We start from the raw sequence: 22,696 nt of genomic DNA, 5'->3' as shown, positions 1-22,696 counted from the left end.
CTTTGAATTCCCCCTCTTCTTTGTATGTGAATAAATACACAGACAAGTACAGATGCTGTAAAGTCCCATGGTGCCTAACTAGGTGTGCAACATCAACTGTTGCTGTAGCTGAAGTTGCTACAGTCCTGAGCAAGCATCACTCAATATGAGGTGAGAGAGTGCCTTTTGACTGACTGATCGACTAACTGACCTGAATTTGGCTCCTGATGAACACGTCTTGATGAAAAATACATAAATAAATTTATTCCAGTTCCATTATTCAATTTGCATTATGACAGTTTCACTTTACCTCATCTGTATAAATATTTGTCTTCTCTCTACAGTCTGCAGAGGGGGGGAACAAGTGGCGAGTCATCGTTGCGACAATGACATGAAACTAAGAGACTCAAGGGGTCGCCAAAGTCATCAAGTTTCAAATTCTGGTAGCAGCTTCAATACAATCATAATCTGTCTGATAACGTAGGGCATCCTAATATGGGGGGACCATGTACAAAAGAGATGCAGTTCTTAAACTACTAATTGGATATACATGGAAATACGTTTAAATTAAAGCTGACAGTCTTCACTTTACCCAGATGCATGCTCATTTAATGTGCATTTGTGTATGTGTCTGTGTGTATGATATGTATGAGTGTACCTCTAGCAATGATTCCTCCAACAGAGACAACTGTATCTTCTTATCTTCCTCTTGTTGTAGAAGTCTGGTCTTTTCAGTCTCCAACTCTGGCTTCTCCTGCTGGATGGTCAAGGCTAGCAGCTAACACATGTACACACACGCGCACACACACACACACACACACACACACATATATATATTGTTCCACTAAAACAGCACTTGTTCCATTAAATATGACAAAACAAGGATTCTGCCCACAAAGCACTAAGCACTAATGGGGTCTATGCAGTAGAGAGGCCTAGTTGTTAGCCAGGTAGATTCTAAACTACTCCCTATCTGTCTTCATGAGTAAATTAATGCTGCACCCAAGATTTACGGAAAGGCTATCTGCCTTAGATCAGTTTTAAGAGTTTTACTTTAATATGGACTGAATGCTGTTTCTGGGGCCCTTTCTAGCCCCAAAAGGAAAATATAAGTAAAGTAGTCTGCAAAAAAAGAAAAACTTTGAGAATTACTCAAAAAAGTTCTTCTTATTGTGAACAGCACAATGGAAGAAAAATCGGCACAGATGTTTTGGCCAAAGCCTTCTTCAGTGTACAACAAAAAGGAAAAAAGGAGGAAAAAAAAATGTTGAAAACACCAGTGTATATACAGTTCATATGAGCCTGGGTTGCACAAGTGCGTACGTGTGCATGCATGTGTTACCTGCCCCCGCAGGCCGGCCCTGGTGGTGGTGAAGTTGACCTCGGTAACCACGGAAATGGCATCGGGGGGGATGAAGGGGGCAGGATTGCGCGTTGCCAAGAAGAGACGGAAGTCCTCGTTGTAATCAATAACCTTGTCTCCTATCTGAACCACATACCTAGGGCCTGGGAGAGGGGGGATGGGTGGGGGGGTGAAGGAGTAAAATATGAGGGCAGAGAATGAAAAAGAGTCTCTGTCATCCACATATACTGTATAAGAGTGTAATTTACTACAGCTACCTGCTTTGGCAGGCTTGTAACTTTTACCGACTCTGTCAATACAAAGACTCCAGTGGCCACTTTAAATCCTATCTTCACCCTTGCCCCTCCTCTTTCTCCCTCTCCTCTGCTTCTCTCTCCCTCTTCCAGATGTCTGCAATGCAGTACTGCCATGCCTTTTTCTCTCTCCTTCTCTTCCTCCCTCTCAGAACCACTTTCAAGTGGATAACTTACCCTTTCTTTCACTTTCTCTTCCCTCTCTCTTTCCAATCTAGTTTAAAATAGATAAGCACCTCACTCTGGATGACTCATAAATAAAGCAACTGTTTGCTACTGTGATTGGTAAGGAATTATCCAAGCTGAGAAACTGAAATATCACTGGTCCAGGTGGCGATGAATTCAGGAGGGCAACTCCAAAAACAGCCATGCATGAACATTAAATGCACTGATGTGAAATTGTTGCAGCTCCCTTTTTCACGCTATTAGAGACTTTCAAGTAGCATTCATCCATAAAATAGACTGAACAGGGTACTACAGAGCACATCTGCATGCTGATTTCATATAGTGAATATGGCATTCCTATTATTTCAAAGTATTTCAGATATCTGAATGCTTTCATGGCTCCAACAACCTCCATTTCTGAGGGATTTGGATTAGCAAGGTTATACTGCATGTAATTATCATCCCTTGTTCATGGGACCATGGAAAGCATGTTTGGCATTTCAAAGATGTGTTTGTCTTTAAACATCGCAAAGCACTTGAAAACATACAGTAAATGTATAAAGAGACATATTTCATAAATCATGAAATGAGTTCTGCCCTGTGTTAAGAGGCATTACATCCCTTAAGTATGCCACTCAAGACATGTTTGAGCGTGTGTGTATGTGTATGTCATTAGCATGAACAATGGATTTGTATGTATACATGCACACACACAAGCACACAGTCTTGTTTGCTCTCCAGCTCTAGCTTTCTTCTTACAAGCTCATTCAAGAGTGAGGGGAAGAATGAGTGAGTACATACACAAGCGAGTACATACACAAGCATTTCACTGTAGAGGTGATCCTTATGATTTTTCTTTTTTTCCTATACAATTATAGGTGGGGGGCAGTGTAGTACACCATACATCTGTATTTTACGTATTACCGCTATTCTGTAACATTATTGTGTACCATTTCTCACAGAGTAGAGGTGATACTGCAGAAGATGAGTCATGATTCCAACTCCTCCAGTTGACACATAAATACATTTAATCTAAATTACAGCTATTTGTGCTTCTCTCCCACTTTTGAGTTTTAAATCTAATTCACTTTTTGATTACATGACTCAGATGTCGACCTTTCTTCTTTCTCTCTTTCACTGGTTTGCTGTAACATTAGTCGCCATGGTAACAGGCAGCTTGTTGCACAAGTGAGAATTTCCTGACATCACCAAGTGACATCACTAAGTGGGTTGATGGCAGATTCCTATCTCTCTTCTTTAATTCTCAAAATTGGGTTTCTTATTCATCCACCCTCTTATCTTTATTAGATGCAAAACACCTAATACTCATAGATACAGGAAGTAACTCACTCACACATTCATTCATTCACACAATGATGCTGGGCGTAATTACCATCTTTACCAAGAATGACGGTCATTTTTGACAATAGCGTCTTTGCAAAAACAATATGTTGGTTAAGCGGCTGATTTCAACAAATATTATTCTGCCGAAACGGCCATGAAAAACCATTGCACGAACGGTTCAAACTTTAGTCCCGCCCACAAAGGCACTGATTGGCTCGATTGGTTCTCTGAGCGAGAACAAGCTGTTGACCAGAGCAACACCAGACTCTGAATCACTCAACAAAATCTAAAGAGTGGGTGGGACGCAATTCAGGACTCTGGAACCAGGCTAACTTTTATCTATAATATTCAGTAAATACGGGGAGTGCACATCTAAATTTGTGAAGAGAGGAATTCTGCACTCTTCATCCCCCCTCCTTTTTTCTTTACTTTATCTGTATCAACTGTTTTCCTCCCATCGAGCAGGCAATTCGTTTAGGTTCCTGTTTTTATTTAAACCAACTGCAATTTAATCAGGCAGGTCACCTCATTCTTATTTACAAGGATGGCTGGCAGGTTCCCTGGAGTGTTTAGTCAGCCGGTATTGGTACAGTAATTGTTTTAGACCCTGGTTTGTTTAACTGTGCGTCAAGGAGCCACTGCTGTTGACCCAACATGACTACATTATTTTGTTTTAATAACTTTGTTTCTCATTGCAAGATTAAGCTCCCCATTTGGGTCTTAGGAAAAAGAAAGCAACTCCAAGTTGACAGAAATCATCAAGTACCACAAAGTAAGAAATCACTAAGTTGCCATCCTCTTAAAAGAAATATGAACCGAAACAAGCCAAACCGATTACTCCATTTCTCCTTTTGTCTTATTAGATTTACATTTTGTTAAAGCTGCACCTTCTATAAACAATCCAGGCAACAACTCCAAGGAACCATTCTGACTTAAAAGGGCTTCTGCATTTGTATGAATGAGGTGTGTGTGTGTGTGTGTGTGTGTGTGTGCGAGAGAGAGAGAGAGAGAGAGAGAGAGAGGGAGAGAGGGAGTGAGGGAGAGAGAGAGAGAGAGAGAGAGAGAGAAAGAGAGAGAGAGAGAGAGAGAGTACCCTGTGCAATGAAGTCCTTCCTTAGCAGTGGGTAAAGAACAGGTTCTACTCCGTCCATCTCTTGGATGATGAGGGTTTTACCAAACCTCACCGCCAGCTCCAGGGATGTCATGAAGTTGCTATCCTATAGTGCATACACACACACACACACACACACACACACACACACACACACACACACACACAGACACACACACAATAGGAAGAATACATCATGAATTCCAGTATTGAGTGCTAACACAGTACTGAGCAACACGTACAGTAACACTATTACTTCTCCCAGTAAGTAGTTGTCTGTTTTGTTGTCACCCCTCCTTAATATCAGTTTGAAGTTGCATTATTCAAAAACTATATCCCACCCCCAACCCCCAATTAATTTTTGCGTCAAAACAGCTGTGGTCCTCTCAATTGACGTGGGCATACACTAAGCTAGCTAAACAAAAATCTTCACTTCACGCGTATTCACGCTAGATTGATTTTATTGAGCACGAGGATGACAATATCATTCAACATCAATGTGATGTAGTTACCATGACCGCACAGAAGTACAGAAGGCAAATGAGTTATTCTGGTTTTTGAACCACCAAATTTGGGCGTGTAACAGAAAAATAACAGTACTGTGACAAATTATTGCTTACAGGGAGTACTGAATAGAGTAATGATACAAATTTTGAAATTAGTAACGAGTAATGAGTAATACATTGATTTTTTGAGTCCAACACTGTTGAATTCAATCACTCACTCCCTGTAGCGCCAGCTGGTACAGAGGGCAGCAACAAAGGATGTCTGTCTTTGAATTCAATCAAATCAGGTGTTACAATCAACAACTGGAAAGACTGGGGAGAATGGAAATGGTGGCCGCATCTTATTTCCTGCATGAAACATCGGTGTTAACTCAATTGCAAAGGAACTTTGATGAACTTTAATGGACTTGGCTTCATCAGGCAAGAAGGGAAAGATCAATCCAGGAAATTTAATGAAGAGCTGTCGCTTCAAAGAAGTGTTCTGGACAGGAATTACTTTATGGGCTCCTACAGACATGAAACCTTATCAGTGATTGGATTTGAAGGCCTATGTAGGTAATCAGTGTAATATATCATGAGCGTGTGTGTGTGGGCGTGTCGGTTGATGACTTCTAGTCTGTGTTCTTTGAGGTGTGTGTGTGTGTGTGTGTGTGTGTGTGAGTGTGTGTAGATGTATACCTGCTGGTTGATGACTTCTAGTGTGTGTTCTTTGAGGTGTGTGTGTGTGTGTGTGTGTGTGTGTGTGTGTGTGTGTGAGTGTGTGTAGATGTATACCTGCTGGTTGATGACTTCTAGTCTGTGTTCTTTGATGTGTGTGTGTGTGTGTGTGTGTGTGTGTGTGTGTGTATGTGTGTGTGTGTGTGTGTGTGTAGATTTATACCTGCTGGTTGATGACTTCTAGTCTGTGTTCTTTGAGGTGTGTGTGTGTGTGTGCGTGCGTGCGTGTGTGTGTGTGTGTGTAGATGTATACCTGCTGGTTGATGACTTCTAGTCTATGTTCTTTGAGGTGTGTGCGTAGCCACTCTGTAGCTCGGGATGACGGGTCAATGAGGAATGGGCAAGCAACGCTCTGAGAGAGGGAGAAGGGTGATAGAAAAGTTGTTACATCTCTGTCTGAGGTCTGTGAAATTCACTCTGCGAGCACCAACACTGCGTGTGTGTGTGTGTTTGTGCTCTAGTCCTGTCACACAGCTGTCCACCACCACCCTTTCATCCCTTGCTTCTCTATTTCATGGTGTCTTGGTCAGGACATCTCTTTCTCAAATTCTCTTTTAAACCTGTTTTTTGTCTCCTCTTCAACATCCTCTTCCTCTGCTCACTGATATACTTGCATTTAGAAATGATAGATTTACTTATTTATTTATTTTTACTTCTACTTTCAGATGTTGTTGTTTGGCTTGGCAGTATTTCTTTTGTTTCTAATTTCATTCCATTACATTCCTTTTATTGTGGCTGCTGGTGACAAATTATTCTGAGGCGACTGAGAAGGAAAAAAAATCTAACTTTTGAAACTGTAAAGAAAAGAAAACCGACTGAGTTAATTAAAGTCTAAAGTTGCTTAGTCAGTATGTGTGTGCGTGTATGAATACTAAAAGAGAGACACACAGAGATGGTGACAGACAATCTACGCTAAACAAGGTGTGGGTTGAAAGGATGAATGAGGGATGACTTCTTACCCGTAACTTCATTGCATTGATCTTAAGGCAGCAATGGTAAAAAGAAAAAAACAAGACAAACGGAGGAGAGATGGATGAACCGTGATAAGAAGAGGGGGAGGAGAGATGCAGGTGATTTAACCGTCAACATGGCTGTTACAAGCAAATGCTGCATTAGCATTGTAATCTGATGCCTTTGAATGAAAAGTTACACCCAGACACTATGGCATAAAATGACAATTGTTACCTGATAACCTCTGCATCACAAAACCACACACAAATAAACAGATAGGTAGATAAAGAGAGACAGAGAGTGACAGAGAAATAAAAGAGAGACAGATGGACAGACAGGTAGATGTCAAACCTGCAGTATGACCAGTGCGTTCTCCATGGAGAGGTCATCAGACGGCAGCCCTTCACTCTTCCAGATCAACTGCTCACTCTCCGAGCACAGGAACGAACGCAAGTCAAATTCTGACACAAACGACACAAACGCATTTATTCATTTGTTTGTGCTCACTGAGAAGTGTGTTGGTGATTTTAGTCAAATCTCAGCCCATGCAGTCACTGGACAGCCACTTGCCAACATTCCCAACTCGCCAGTGACACTTGCTTAACAACATCGCACTCTGCTCCAAGTGGTGTTGCTAGGTAACAGTGCTGAGACACAGCTAGCTAAGTAGCCGAAAAAGCCATTTGATGGACATGGGGTGTCTAGGGATGACAGCGGTCCAGCGGGCCACTCAACTACTAAGAGGACAAGTGTTTAGGATTTGTTTGGAATTCCACATGAACTGACAAGAGCAAACAAATCGAGCTGTTCAGTGGCTAGGAGGGCAGAAGTGTTCACTTTGAAACTGGGTGTGCAGTACTGCACAGTAGACCCTGTTTGTCTCAAACCATCTGGAATGGAGGTTGTCCAGCAGAATTAAATGGTCAGAACAATAATTACACACTTCAAATTACTGAGAAGTTGGAGGCAAAATAATCTAAAGTAATTGAAAGAAATCAGACTTTAATATTGAATTGTAGTAATTCAGTGGACTGCATTACTGGTTAAGAGGTAACCAGCAATTTGTAACAAACAGTTGAAAGTTATCTTCTCAACTCTGGCATTTGTTCGAACCATGATTTTGGAGGTTTTGTCTTTAAACTATGCATGTACCAAGGCAGTGCATTGTGCCATGTGTTTGTGTGTGTGTGGGTAGTAGTGTGTATGTGTGTGTTGTTGAGTGTGGCAGTTGGTGTTTATTTGTTTTGCCATGTATATTTACTCTGTAGTCCAGATTGGGCCATCCATGTCTCCAGACAGTGTTTCCTGCGGTCTTCAGGAGCAGCAGACAGATAAGTGATGAAGGCTGCTGCTAGCATGGCCCTCATAGGGAGGGTATCTAACTCCTCCTTTATCTCCAACATCTAGAGAGAAAGAGAGACAGAGGGACAGAAAAAGAGAACAAGGGGAGATAGACAGGTAGGTGAAGCCAGAACAAGCTAATAAGTTCAGAAAATCTGTAACGCTCCCTCCCTCCCTACCTACTCCCTACTCCCAACATTTTCAACCTTTCATTGACAATGTTTCTTACTTACAAAAATCTCCTCACTCTGAAAGTCTAAAACTCAAACTGGTCCTCATGACTACACAAGAACAAAAACAACACACACGGACATAAATCACTCTGTTATGAGCTGGTCAATGACTCTATGGACCCAGACGGCAAAGCTTCCATTCAGTGCAGTCCAAAAGTCGTTTTTCTGGATTTATGAAAACATTATTGCAGTAATTTCTATGCTGATTAGGAATTCTTCAAGGGAGCCTATTTGCATATCAGGGGATCACAAACGGACACACAGCACCATGGTTGGGAAAAGGCTTAATTGATAGCTTCATAATCCTCTAAACGGCCACATCAGGTGTCTCCTCTGAGGCTGCAGGTTTCCAGGACAATGCCATCTGTAGCCGTATAGACAGTTAATGGTCCCAACCCAGGGCCACTCTGTCAAACATCTGACCACCTACTATACCTGAAATGCATCTCAATGTGTCTCTATTTCTGCATCTCTCTCTCTCTCTCTCTCTCTCTCTCTGTAGTTCTCTACCCCACTCTCTCTATGTATCTCTCTCTCCCTCCCTGAGAAAGACTTAAACAGCTTAGAGGCATTAGCATATACCAAACCAGCGCTACAACATGGTGCATGAGAGAGAGTTAGGGGTGAAGTGTGTGAACTGTGTGTGCATTTGTGTGTGTATGAGAGTATACGTGAGTAGAAAGTAAATTGGTTCTTTGGTACGGGCCTTGAGGGAGGCTGTGAGTGTGAGGGTGTGTGTATGTGTCAGGAAGAGATTGAGTGTTTTAATTAAGGTGCAGACAGATGCTGGGGAGACGAGTAAAAACAGCCAGGAGGGACCCAAGACAGCAGGATCCATCCCCCTATCACACACACACAGACACACAGACACACACACAGTTCCTGTTACTTTTACACAGTCACTGAGCCCCTTCCTGAGTAAAACTATATATCCTCCCACAACAACACACACTGACACACACACACTGACACACACACACAACACTACCTGTGCGTTCCAGCGTGTGTGCTCTCCATCCAGTTGTGATATGAGCTGCTGGGCAGCGGTGATCGTATCCTGAGCTTTTGTCACCTCAGCCTCCAACTTCGCTGCCTCTGCTGTACGACACTGAAACCTAGAGAGAGAGTGGAGAAGAGGGAAAGAGATACGGAGTTTGTATATGTGTGTGCGTGTGTGTGTGTGTCCGTGTGTGTGTTTCTTGGTGGGGGTAATAGATAGTGAATGAGATGGGTGTGGAGGAGTGACGCGAACAAGAAGAAACACAGGAATAGTTGATAAAGGCAAGACATGACAAGACAGGTGAAAATCTGACATGAAGGAGCAATGGAAGATGGTAAGAACACAGAAGTCAAAAGCTATGAGGAGAAGAGAAGAGAAGAGAAGAGAAGAGAAGAGAAGAGAAGAGAAGAGAAGAGAAGAGAAGAGAAGAGAAGAGAAGAGAAGAGAAGAGACACAGTATGAAATGATTCATCAGCTCATCAGAAAGAGGAGGAAGAGAGTCGGACAGGAAGATAGATGGACGGAGAGATCTTGGGTTAAAGAGGTGGGAGGAAAGCGGGATGGAGGAAGAGGGGGCCAGAGTGAGTGAATTAATGCTGTATCTGATTGCATCTATGCTTTTGTATTTTCTTTTCTATTTCCGTCTACTTGAAGTCAGGACAAGGCATAAGGAGACGATGGGGATAATGAGGTCAGGATTAAGGTTTAGGGTTAGGATTATAGGGAAATTTATGATAAAGTAACAACTGTGGCAGAAATACGGATGGAAGGTTGGAAGGATGGATAGAAAGATGGAGGGATGCATACTTCTCTTTCAGCTCGTTGACTTTGGCTCCCACTGAGTTGAGCTGCTCCTCCAGCTTATTCTTCCTACTCTCTGTTTTCCTCAGGTTTCTGCACACACACATACATACACGCACACAGGAAAGTATCTCATTTGTGCCTATGTGTATGCAGATCTTTGAGTGCATGTGTGTATGAGAGAGCACAAATTGCTGTCGGGTGAAAACCTTATATCTCCAAAACTTCAACTTTTCAGCAACTACGAAAAACAGTTGCTTTTATCTTGATGATCGTGCATTTTTTTCAGTGTATCCAATGGGTTTGAAAAGTTTCTATAAGCCTAAGGGACGTAGAAGTTTCTCAGCCCATACAGGAACACCCTTCACTTGACGTTAAAACACGAAAATCACCAAAATCGTAGTTCTCTTTCAAACCTCATTCGGTATCTCACTATGGGAAGCGCCTTCTGGCGTGACCGATCATGGAAGCTCCAATAACACCACGTCTGTCGTGAGACCAATCATCTTGAGATGCACGGGCCAGCCCATCCCCCTTTATAAGCACCCGCGGCGCTGCACCCGTTATTCTCACTTTCTTCCACGATGAAGATTATACAAGCTCCTCAGCTGTCCTGACGGTCCGGATTTTCATTTAACTGCTCTCCGACACAGCTGTCAAGGTAGTCACCGAGCGTGGATATCCGGTGTCAGGATTTGCATTGAACTGACTTTTTGTTACGAAAAGTTCTTTTATTCAGGTGGGGTCAGCAAACTTTTACCTGTTTATACTGCTCTCGTAACTAGCTAGCCATCAAGGTTTTTTAGTTCCACCACTGCTGCTAGCCGTCAAGGTTTTTAGTTAGCCGTGCGTTTTTTCACTGCTGCTAGGTTTTAGCTAGCCAAGGCAACCGCATTCTCTAAGGGGACCCCGAGTGGCAGCAAGAGTAAGGACGTCGAGTCCTGCCCTTGCCCAGCCGCCTGCTGTTTCACCATATCAGGGAGGGACCCCCAAACCCTCTGCATTGCATGGGGGTTCAGCATGACCAGGCATCGCTCGCGGACTCCGAGTGCTGTCAATACTGCTGCGCCATGCCAACAAGGATCCTGCAGTGTCGGCGGCCTCAAAAGCCGACCCTTGCCTCTCCGACACCGCGACGAAGCCCAGAGACAAGCCGGCTACGACTAGCACTAGCTGGGCTGATATGGTGGATGACCCCGATACGAAGTTTCCCCCGCTGATCGACCAACTCCTCGGCTCGGAGGACAAGCGCAGTGGCGGAGAGGAGGACGAGGATGATGTTAACCTGGATCTCCTTGGCAACGAGAATGAGGAGGATGATGAAGACGCTATCCCTCACCCGCTCAGACGTCACAGCCCGGCAGCTCTGTCGGTGGGGAGGCGCAGCCTTCCCCTGCCCCCCGTGAAGTCAACCTACACGAGGTGTGTAAGCGGGCAGTGACTAGGCTGGCTATCGACTGGCCCCCATCACTGGATGGCAAGGGGGTGGAGAGGGATTTATACGATGGTAAAATCCTACCTTCTCGTCAAGTCTCCGCGAAACAACTTATGGCCGCCGTCCCGGCATACATGAAGGAGATGAAGCGGTACTGGGACAAACCATTTCGGCACAGAGTTCCCGTCAAGAGCTACTCTGGCCTGGATGTCGCCAACAGCAAGGTGCTGGGACTCGCAGACCCCCCGGTAGTGGAGCAGTCGGTGGCTTATCACCTCCATCCCAGCCACCGCTCCACCCTCGTCACGGCGGGTCCCACCCTCCCCGGCAAGATGGAGCGCTTCACCGCCTCCATGTACCAAAAGATGTACAAATCAGCAGCCCAGTCGATGAAAAACCTAAATGTTATCACCCTGCTGACAGCGTATCAGGCTGAACTTTTTCAGGACATGGGTCACCTTTTAGATAAGGGATCCCTGAGTCTGGCTATCTGAGAGGAGATATGTGTCGTCACTAACCTCATCCTCCGAGAGATCGCTGTGGCTCAACCTCTCCAGCCTGTCTGGAACAGGTCATAGTGGACTCCCCGTTCGACCGGTCACGGGCTAGGGGCTTATTTGGAGAAGCTGTTACTGCAGTGCAACAGACTAGTGACCTGAGGAAGAAGCAGGGGGAGGTCTTCGACCTCTGCCTTCCCCACAAGATGACACCTCGCCCGCCACCACCAACCTGCCCGGGTTTTGCGGCTATGGCAGCGAGAGGGCGCAGCGGGAGCTTTAAGGAACCCAGACCCCAGGCACCTGAGCAGCCAGTGTCTTGCCAACGTGGAGCCCAGGGCCAAAAACACTGGGGCAAAAAGTCCTTCGCCGCTGCTGCCGCCGCTCCCACCACCGGGTCGAACCGCCCATCCTGCCCACCGGAGGGGAAGAAGAGGCGGTCGACTTAGGAGCTATGGTTAGTGGAGACAGACTGGCAGTTTCCTCTTCCCCCCAAGAGATGGAGAAGAGAGGATCCAGACCAGTGTCCCGGTCAGTGCCGTGTTACGGCCCGTTATGTTCACCCCGTTCACAGACGGGAAAAAGCACGTCACCCCAGTGCTACCAAATTCACATACCCCCCCTCAACACCCTGCGGGGACAGTTCAGAGGGAAGTGGGAAAGTGTCTTTCACCAAGCACTTTACATGGTTTTTCAATAAAGAAGCCGCTGTCGCAGCCAGGCTCGTTCATAAAGCCGAGGGCGCATCGAGCAGTTCAAAACGAAAAGAAAAGAGAAAACCAAAAAGTGCAGGACAGTCTGTCGCCACAAGAGGGTGCAGCTGCTCCAGTTTTGAGCTTCAGGCCGCCAGGTCCTCTCGCTGTCAAAGCGGAAGAATGGCGCGCATGCGCAGCTCACCCCTGGGTGTTTACAACCATTGTCAGGGGATACAGGCTCCAGTTCGCAGCGAAACCACCGTCTTTCAATGGTGTGCTGTTCTCAGAAGCCACAGGGGAAGATACAGAGGCTTTAGAGAGCGAAATTTCTTCTCTCTTAAGCCAAGGGGCAATTCAAATTGTGCCGGAGGAGGAGAGGAGTCTGGGTTTTTACTACCGGTACTTCCTCGTCCTGAAAAAGGGAGGTTCATTACGTCCAATTCTGGACTTACGTTTCCTCAATTCACACCTCTGGAAATACAAATTCAGGATGCTCACACACAATGTTCTGTTCCGCTCGATTCGACCAGGTGACTGGTTCACATCAGTGGATCTGCAGGATGCTTATATTCACATAAGCGTATATCCAGCACACAGAAAATATCTCAGGTTCGCCTTCAAGGGCGTAGCCTACGAATATCAGACCCTGCCATTCGGGCTGTCACTCGCCCCGAGAGTCTTCAGCAAGTGTGTGGAAGCAGCTCTGAATCCGATGCGAGCCACAGGCCTCAGAGTGCTGGCATATCTGGACAACTTTCTCCTCTGCGCTCCCAGCAGGGAGGAAGCAGAGAGAGACACTGAGACGCTGTTAGGCAGGCTCTACAGCTTGGGCTTCAGTGTCAATCACGCAAAGAGCGTTTTGTCTCCCACTCAGAGTATAGAGTATTTGGGCCTCGAAATAGAATCTGTTTCTTTTCGGGCTTTTCTATCACAAGTTTGGGCGGAGAAATTTCGCCAGCACCTGGCTCTGTTTCGCCAGGGAAACTATCTCGCTACGAGTCTGCCTCCGCCTGACAGGGCTGATGGCGTCGGCCATTTCTGTCGTTCCTCAGGGTCTACTGAGAATGAGGGATTTCCAGCGCTGGGTATCCTCGCTGCGTCTGGATGTACGACGTCACCTCAGACGTATGGTGGGGGTTTCCCCGGGATGCCTCCTGGCTCTCCGTCATTGGAGAGACCCGGAAGTGTTCACTACCGGTGTCCCCTTGGGAACAGTAGTTATGAGGAAAACAGTGACAACGGATGCTTCACTGACAGGGTGGGGAGCAGTATTCGAGGGGAGGTCAGTATACGGGACCTGGCCCCCAAGGCTCCGTCATGCTCATATAAATTACCTGGAGCTGTTGGCTGTTTTCCTGGCGCTCAAACATTTCCTGCCACTCCTGGGAAAGTGTCATGTGTTGGTCAGGACGGACAACATGACAGCCGTGGCTTATATAAACCGGCAAGGAGGCACACGCTCCGTAAAGTTACACAGACTGGCCCAGAGTCTGATATTGTGGAGCAGCGAGCACCTGCTGTCATTATGCGCGGCACACGTCCCCGGCGTATTGAACAGCGGGGTGGATTTACTCTCCAGAGGAAATCCTCTCTACGGCGAGTGGAGGCTCAACCCCGAAGTGCTTCGCCTGGTGTGGGAGAGATTCGGCCGAACATCCATAAATCTCTTCGCATCGCAAGAAAACGAGCAGTGTCCTCTGTTCTTTTCGTTAAGAAACAGAGACGCACCGCTAGGAGCGGACGCACTGGCTCACCCATGGCCAAACGCGCTGCTGTACGCATTCCCCCTGCTCAGCCTCATCACTCTGGTACTAATAAGAGTGAGAAAGCAGCGGCTGTCTTTGATTCTGATAGCCCCGTATTGGCCCAGCAGACCGTGGATGGTGGAGCTGGTGCAGCTCCTTCACAACCAGCCATGGCCGCTGCCGTTACGCGCAGACTTGGTGTCACAGGCGCACGGACAGATTTTTCACCCACACCCCGAACAACTGGCTCTCTGGGCTTGGTACATGAGGGCATGGTAAATCTGAATGAGTTGGGTCTCCCGTTGAGGGTGATTGAGACTGTTCATAGTGCAAGGGTGCCATCTACGTGATTAGAGATATGATAATATGATAATAAGTGGCACGTATTTAAGAGATGGTGTGAGGCTAGAGCCATCATTTCATTCCAGAGTTCTGTCCCGGATGTATTATGCTTTCTGCAGGATTTACTGGACAATGGTAAAGCTTTTTCCACCATTAAGGTCTATTTGGCCGCTATTTCAGCCTGTCATGTGGGTTTTGGGAATGCGCCTGTCAGACAGCATTCTCTGATAAAGAGGTTTATGAAGGAAGCCCGCCGGCTGTGGCCCGCGTGCAAACCTTTAGTTCCGTCATGGGACTTGCCAACTGTTTTGGAGGCGGTCTCAGGATTGCCTTTTGAGCCCTTGGATTGTGCTGATTTAAAGTTGCTTTCTCTAAAAACTATCCTGTTGCTGGCCCTGACGTCAGCCAAACGGATAGGTGAATTACATGCGCTGTCTCCCCGGACCATAGTCCGGGGAGACAGCGCATGTAATTCACCTAACTGCTGGTCCGCTGGTGCTGCTTGCTTTTCACCAACCGCCTTTTGCGGAGGAGAGTGAGAAGCAGCTTAATTCACTGTGAGAGCTTTACGCATCTATGTGGACAGGACCAAGGGACTTAGAAAGAGTAACCAACTCTTTGTATCCTGGGCCCCCTCACAGTGGGAGGGCTCTGACTCACCAGCGCCTGTCATACTGGGTGGTAGAGGCTATAATTCTGGCTTATGAGAGTTGTGGACTGCAGCCCCCGGACAGCCTACGGGCTCACTCCACCAGGAGTATGGCCACCTCATGGGCCCTGTTCAGCTGTGAGGGACATCTGTGCCGCTGCTAGTTGGGCATCCCCACACACATTCATTCGGTTTTATCGCCTGGACGTGACAGAGCTTTCACTGGCTCACTCAGTCCTGAGTGTGGGTTCATGTTAATTGTGTGCTAGCCCATGGGGAGGGCTTGTGGTGTCAACCCATCTCGGGTTGAGGTCTTATGGGCTTCAGAGCATGCAATTCGGGAGTGGGCCACATTTCCCATAGTAAGATACCGAATGAGGTTTGAAAGAGAACTTTAGGTTACCAGGGTAACACCGGTTCTCTGATAACCGAGTGAGGTATCTCACAACACTGCCCTGCTTGCATATGTAGGGTACGTGGAAGAAATACACTTGAGAATAACCGGTGCAGCGCCGCAGGCGCTTATAAAGGGGGACGGGCTGGCCCGTGCATCTCAAGATGATTGGTCTGTCTCACGACAGACGTGGTGTTATTGGAGCTTCCATGATTGGTCACGGCAGAAGGCGCTTACCATAGTGAGATACCTCACTCGGTTATCAGAGAACCGGGGTTACCCTGGTAACCTAAAGTTCTGAGGTGTTCACGCGATGACGACGATATGCTTGTGTATGTATGGGTGTTGGGAGCATGGATGTGTGTGTGTATGTTGGATGTGTGGTCATGTGTCTGTGTGTGTGTGTGTGTGTGTGTGTGTGTGTGTGTGTGTGTGTTCCTACTCCAGCAGTCCAGCCTGCTCCCTCTCCAGTGGCTCGATCCTCTCCAGGACATGGGAGTACTGCACGTTGGCTTTGACCCAGGCAGCAAGAGGAGCAGCCGCCGCACTCGCTCGCTTTGCATTCTGACCAGAGCAGCAGCAGGATCACCAGTCAACAACAACTCAATTATTATAACAACAGCAGCATCAACAGCATCTTCAGCCAACAGAAACAATCAACAACATTTTATATAAGACCAAGCAATTTGACCAAGGGGTTAATGGCACCTTATAACAATACTGATGATTCACATTCTGCTATTATGGGCTTTAAGATGGTGGCTAGGCTAGCTGACCTTGGGGTCGAAGGAGGCCTTGTTCCTGTTTAGCAGCTCCTCCACACTCTGGCGGATCTCACCGGTGATCTTCCTGACCTCAAATGTAGCTATGTCCTCCCTCACTCCACGCTTAGCTAGGAAACTGGAGACAAAGAGAGGGAGGGAAAAAGAAAGATCAGGAAAGAGAGAGACAGGGGGACAAATGAGAGTGAGTGAGAAAGAAAGATACCACGAAAGGGAGGTGTACGCGTATGTGCATGTGAGTGAGAGAGATAGTGAGTGACCGAGACAGATGCAGATCGTCAGAGAGAAAGATAAAATGAAGCGAGCTTTAAACCAGATAATGAGGCAGCTAATGCTAATTCAAGCCTAAAATTATGGGACTTTAAGCTTTTTCATCTCTAATTAGCAAACAGTGACAAGTCATTCAGTTTGTTACTTATATTTAGCTAGCCCATCCCTCTCACGCACGCACACACACACACAAATACACACACACACACACACACACACACACACACAAGCTCTCTTTGTTACTAGCAGTGCTCAGAGCAGCGATGGCTCACTCAATTAACATGAGTCATGAGCAGGCCAGACTGTTTTTTCTTTCAGCTTTCCTCTAAAGGCGCCTACAGTCAGATGAGCTACTCTTCCCAAAAGCTGATTTAAATCAACAGATAAACAGGCAGGGAAATGCGTACAGTCATGCAGCATGCATACACACGAGTGCACACATGCACCACACACGAGCACAAACACACACCATACATCCAGTAGAATTGGATAGTCTTTTTTTTATCCTGGTGTCTTTTAAGATGGTGTGATGCCAGAAATAAATAATTTGGCATATTTTAACATGTATAACACGGATACCCTCATTCTGACTCTCTCAGTCTGGCGGTTTCATCTCATTTGAAGCCATGTGAATGTGAATATGTGGTGGGGAAAATCTGAATGTTGGAGTGTGATGACAAATTAGAAGATGCCCTCTTGAATACAGCTCAAACTCTTACAGAATTTTGAGTTTGGATTTTGTATTCTTTCCAACATAGAACAACTTTTACAGCCAGTGCTAAAGCTGTCCCAGAAAATATATCAATTGATTCTTATTTTATGTTTGTTCAAGTTTTCTTTTTTCTTTTTTGGTGGAAAAAAATAGCCTGGGCATGACAAGATTTTTAGTCTGCATCCTCCCTTGTTTCCCTCCCATCTTTCATAGGGTTGTTCCACATTTCATTTCAAAATTCTGTACATTTCCCAGACCTTAATTTCTCTAGTAGTTTTATAGATTTTGTTGGTGATATTGGCTGAGGAATATAACCCTACACTTTTCAAGGAAAAGGGGAATTACCAAAATCCAAATTCATATTCCAGACTTTGAACTGACTTCCAAGAACTGACTAGAAACTCTGCTTTGACCTCCCCCACCTATCCCTCTGTCTTGCCTCTTCATGCTGCCCCAGGAGATGTCAAAGCCCCCAAGTCTCAGCTCCCCTTCCAATATCTCTCCCTCTTACTTCCCTTCTCCTTTCCATTATTTTTTGGCCCTCTTGTCTCTATCATTCAAGCTGTGTCTTCTTTTCTCCATTGCCTCTCTCATCTCTTCATGCTGACCCAGGAAGTGTACAGATTCCCTCCTTTCCTGCCTCTTTCAACTCTTTCCTCAACCCTTCCCTGAACATCCCGCCGCCAGCTCTCTCACACCTCTTCATGCTAACCGAGGAGGTGTTGAAGATCCCCGTCAGTTTAATTACTCCCCCCGGGATGGCTCTCTCTGCATCTACCCATCCTTCCTTCTTTGTTGCCCTTCCTTTTTCTATCCCTTTTCACATTTCCTTTCCCCACGTCCTCCCCACCTCTCTGTCCTCTCACCTCTTCATGCTGACCCAGGAAGTGTCGAAGATGCCCATCAGTCTCAGCACCCCCTCCAGGATGTCTCTGATGACGTCGGGGGGCATGCGGAGGGAGCGGATCTCAGACAGGGCTTCAGGCTTGATGTTCCCAACTGCACGCTTTGCTTCGTCTACCAAAGGCTGGAGGGCACGAAAGACAAGGGGAAGGAGAGGTACAGAGATGAGGGAGGGAGGAGTGGAGCAGGGTTGGCAAGTCTGGAGAAGGTGGGGGGGATGTGTGTCCGTGGGTGGGCAAGGTGTATGGTGTTTGTGTATGTGTGTGTGTGTGTGTGTATTTCTGGTAACTGACAGGTAATACTGTACTGATTGCAAGAGTCAATCAGACAAAGGCTCTGGATAAGCCCAACATTACAAGACTAACATACACAAGCCATCAATAAAACCTGACAACAGTAAACAATTAACAGGGCTCAGGAGCATTTTCCATTTAATTGACTAAAAGTCCCTACGTGTAGAATATTTACTTCAATATATCATACTCAAAATAATTTTGATAGCATAGTATAATGGCTGAGTTCATCACTGTGAAAACTGGTTTATTCTATGTGTTGCTTTCTATGTGTTTATTCTATTTGTCCCAGGGTAAGATTTCCCAGGAATTGTGCAGGACTGACTTACAGCACAAAGGAGGAGCCTCAGCCAAAACAGTTTTTCCATTTGTGTATTTCCCAAACTTATGCAGACCTGGAAGTTGTCGAATTTGTTTCCCAAACTTTGTAGACATTTTAAACTAGCACAGGAACTAACACTGAACTAAGAGAACTGAATGCAAGGATAGTATATTTTGTTTGTTCTTATTTCTCTGCTGTAGCTCTCTTCTGCAACTTGCCTGTACTTCCTTCAGCTCATCATCTATTTTGCCCTTCCTCTCTTCAATCTTGGACACTTCCTGAGCCATCTTCCCCTTGATCTTCTCCATCTCCGTCTTCTGGTCACTGGCATTCTGGAGAACAAAAAACATGAATTGATGTTCATCAAGTTGGATGCAAAATATAGTGTTCAAACAATGGATAGTTGAAACAGGAGAATGGAAAGGAAAATGATGGAACAACCTACTTGACCTACTGTCTAGAGCTGTTACAACCTAAACCTTGGCAAAAGCCAGCCTGTTAAAATGTAAATAAGTCTCTTTTTCAGCAATTCATTTCAAAGATGTTTCAGACATATGGCCTTCAGCCTACTCTGTGTAAAGATGAAAGGTCTGGTTTAGGAATAGCCAGAGTCAGACAGTCACTGAGGAGGAAGAGAGAGGAAGAAGATAAACGTTTGGCAGCATCATTCTCCCACACCTCCCCTCCCACCTAGCATCTATCCATCTCATCTCATCTCTCCCTTCTCCATCTCTCCCTCACCCAAAGCTAGTCTCCCCCTCCCTCCACCCCTCCCTCCCATTTCTCCCCTAATCAAACGTTACCTCCTCCCTCAATCCCACATCTTTTCCTTATTCCCTCTCTCCTTTTCATCTTCCTCTGTTTCTCCACTGCTCCCTCTATCAAATGTTCCCTTCTTCACCATCCCTCTATTACTGTCCCATCCTTCCTCATTTCTGCCCTTCATGCCTTTGTCCCAATCTTCTTTCTTTCTTTCTTTCCTCCCTCCCTGCTGTCTCCATCTCCACAGGAGACATAGCTGCTATAGCCCAAAGGGATGAATCTAGTCCCTAATTATCACTCTGCAAACTCACTCAGCTGACAGTTTCTCTTTCTTTCATTTCTTGTTTCACTCTCTCTCTCTCTCTCTCTCTCACACCCTCTCTCCCACCCTCCCGCCTTCCCTCCCTAGTCAGAAAGTAGATTCCCTGCAGAGAGAGAAGGGAGGATATCTTAACTAATGAACACAGTTCAGATTCCTTCTCTCCCTGCACCCCTCCTTTCCATCCATACATCTACCCATCCATCCATTTTCCAGACAGAGCCAGCAGGAAGAAATGGGGTGTCAGGAGAGAGAAAACTTTGGATGAGAAGTCAGAGAACAAACAAACGAGCGCACACACACAAACCAAATAAATAGTGTCCTCACAGTGGGGGGAGACAGCCAGGGGAAATCCAGAAAACTTTGCTCGTATAATATAATGCAGATAGGGAGAGAAGAGAAGAGAAAGGAAGAGAAGAGGCAAAAAATGAGCTGCATCTATGCAATAGGGAAATACAGAATAAGAAGTGTGTGTGTCTGGCAGAAACCCTGAGCTGCACTGAGCCCACCAGAGAAAAGTTATCGACTTTGCAAGGAGGAGAAGCAGTGAGAGTTGTGAGAGTTGAAAGGAGGATAGATGCAGCCTGAAGGAGACATGAAACCCTGCAGGACCGCTGTCCTGCATGCCACTGAGTGCCAAACTTACATACACTGACACACACAGAGGCACGCACACTTACACACTCACACCCAAGCGTAAAACAAACCACATTATATATGGACTCACATTAATTAGCCATTAACCTATAGTGTCATTCACGTGGGTGCATGTGCATATGTGTGTGGTGGGGGCCTTCAAACATAGACACACAGACGCACACAGACAGACACAGACAGACACACACACCTGCATGGAGGTGGTGATTTCCTGCAGGGCAGAGTCTGCCTCCTGCTGTTTGGTCTTCAGCAGTGTGCTCTGCTCTGCGGCCCGCCTTTTCAGCTCATCAACCAATGCCTTGGCCTCGTTCAGCTTGGACACGCCCGCCTTGAGGACACAGGCAGCCAATCACATAGGTTAACAATGCGATACGAAGGAGATATGAGATATGCCTCTCACGTATAAACAAAAGCAAAACGTACAGTTCTACAGCATGCTCAATACTGCTCGCATGCATTTGGAACAATGTGTGACAGCAACTTTTTGGTTGTCAGTGATGTGCCCAACACTCAGATATAAAGTGGATATGAGTGCCACCCACAGACTCTATTCACTATTCACCAGTTTTATTCGACTTGACACACTGCACTGACAATTGGCAAGGAGGATTAATTAATCAATAACCCAGGACAGGCCGTTGTATATTGAATTCACAGTTAAGGTGCATTTAATCAGAGTGGACAGTCAGCTTTTTTTTTAGTTGTTAAATACTGTCTTCTAGTTTGATGGTAAAATTAGTGTAGCTTACATTTGCAACTCTGGTCCTCTGAGATAGGGGGTTTCATCTACCTACTATAGTGTGCTGCCTGTTGTTTTCCTCTACTCAGTATCTACTGTAGTCACTTCTTCAATGCTTAACACCACAAGTCATAATTCATCTAGAAAGTAAACTATACTGTTTTTTTTAGGTAGACACATTAAAATATTAATTTATGAAGACTTGTATTTAGATTGGAATCAAGATGTCAGAGTGCATGAAAAGACAATAGAATAAAGCTTGTTCAAGACAAATAATGTTTTTTCTCTTTGGCTGGCTACCCAATGTGCCTGTGGAAAAAACTGCATATATGTGTATCTGAATGTATATGAGTATTTTTGCATGCATGCTTAATTGTTTGTGCATATATACCATGTAGACTATACTATACCTGCAGGTGCTGCTGTCTGGTTGTGAGCTGACTCTGCTTGCTGCTATATATTGCAGTATAAACATGCAGAAAGGCCATGTACTGGCTGGGTGTTGCGCCATGCTCTCTACATGACTCATGGACCATGAGGAACAAACGGCACAGGTCCCCCTGGCCAGAACCTGCTGAGAGCAGAGGGTGCAAAAATTAGTGAGCTAGTGAGTCTTGCGAGCTGGATTGCATGTGACCTGCCTGAAAAAAAAGTCAAAGTACTTTTCATAGTTGAATCAAAAATACAGGAACTAGCTAGAGATATTGTAAACAAGCCCCTGGTTATTTTATCAATAAAAAAGACATAACTCAGTTTGAGTTGGTGTCGTATAACATTGTATGTACAGGTATGTCTATATATTACGTAAGAGATTTTAAAAAAGACTGAGATTCTGAGGAGTGGAAGCCTTTAAATTACATGTCTACACTACACTCTTAACTTTAATTAGGCCTGTAGAACAATGATAAAGATGAGGTAAAAAATTAAATAAAAATAAAATAATTTAACAATTCAAAGCTCATTTGCTGTGTGCATATGTTCCTACCTGAGCTTTTCATCTTAGTGGCTTTTTCTCCTTCACTCTTCTCTCCTTCCCCCTCTGTTTTTGCCAACAGCAGCTCAGGAATCTGACAAGGTAAAGGTTTGACAAGGTAAACCTCAAATATAAGAGAAAGCATTTATGCATGGAATGAAAAAAAAAAAAAAAAGTTTCATGTTTGATGTGTTGTGTGTTTGATTTAATGTATATTTCTGGCACCACATTTAAGCATCTTTCTGTGTTTTAGCCAGAAAGAAATTGCGATAATGACTTTCAGTATTCTGAAGCTGCAAAAGTTAATATATATACAGTATACTGTAGCATGTATGGGGCTAAACAGATCTGCGGGTGTGAGTTACAGGGGATTTTAGCGTAGAGATCATTTTGCATCAGTAGC

The 22,696-nt window shown here is 45.4% G+C and overlaps 1 protein-coding gene across 1 annotated transcript in view; it reads right to left on the bottom strand.

Moving 5' to 3' along the window:
• The window catches only part of LOC139649336 (cytoplasmic dynein 2 heavy chain 1-like), a gene marked incomplete at its 5' end in the record, with an annotated part of 129,714 nt that overhangs the window by 84,522 nt on the left and 22,496 nt on the right, over positions 1-22,696 (bottom strand). The window contains 16 exons of the mRNA XM_071525714.1: positions 638-757; positions 1,322-1,485; positions 4,238-4,361; positions 5,732-5,830; positions 6,438-6,458; positions 6,781-6,890; positions 7,691-7,832; positions 8,992-9,118; positions 9,811-9,897; positions 16,004-16,125; positions 16,338-16,461; positions 18,192-18,352; positions 19,062-19,175; positions 20,772-20,909; positions 21,731-21,891; positions 22,306-22,387. Coding sequence (XP_071381815.1) covers positions 638-757; positions 1,322-1,485; positions 4,238-4,361; positions 5,732-5,830; positions 6,438-6,458; positions 6,781-6,890; positions 7,691-7,832; positions 8,992-9,118; positions 9,811-9,897; positions 16,004-16,125; positions 16,338-16,461; positions 18,192-18,352; positions 19,062-19,175; positions 20,772-20,909; positions 21,731-21,891; positions 22,306-22,387 — 1,896 coding nt within the window. The remainder of the gene's footprint in view (positions 1-637; positions 758-1,321; positions 1,486-4,237; positions 4,362-5,731; positions 5,831-6,437; positions 6,459-6,780; positions 6,891-7,690; positions 7,833-8,991; positions 9,119-9,810; positions 9,898-16,003; positions 16,126-16,337; positions 16,462-18,191; positions 18,353-19,061; positions 19,176-20,771; positions 20,910-21,730; positions 21,892-22,305; positions 22,388-22,696) is intronic.

Source organism: Centroberyx affinis, unplaced genomic scaffold (genome assembly GCF_046629955.1).
Source record: "Centroberyx affinis isolate AG114_WGS23_722 - 3 ecotype Tasmania unplaced genomic scaffold, CSIRO-AGI_Caff_v1 ptg001331l_1, whole genome shotgun sequence".
Classification (NCBI taxonomy): Eukaryota; Metazoa; Chordata; class Actinopteri; order Beryciformes; family Berycidae; genus Centroberyx; species Centroberyx affinis.
This window is presented reverse-complemented; position numbering and strand designations above follow the sequence as displayed.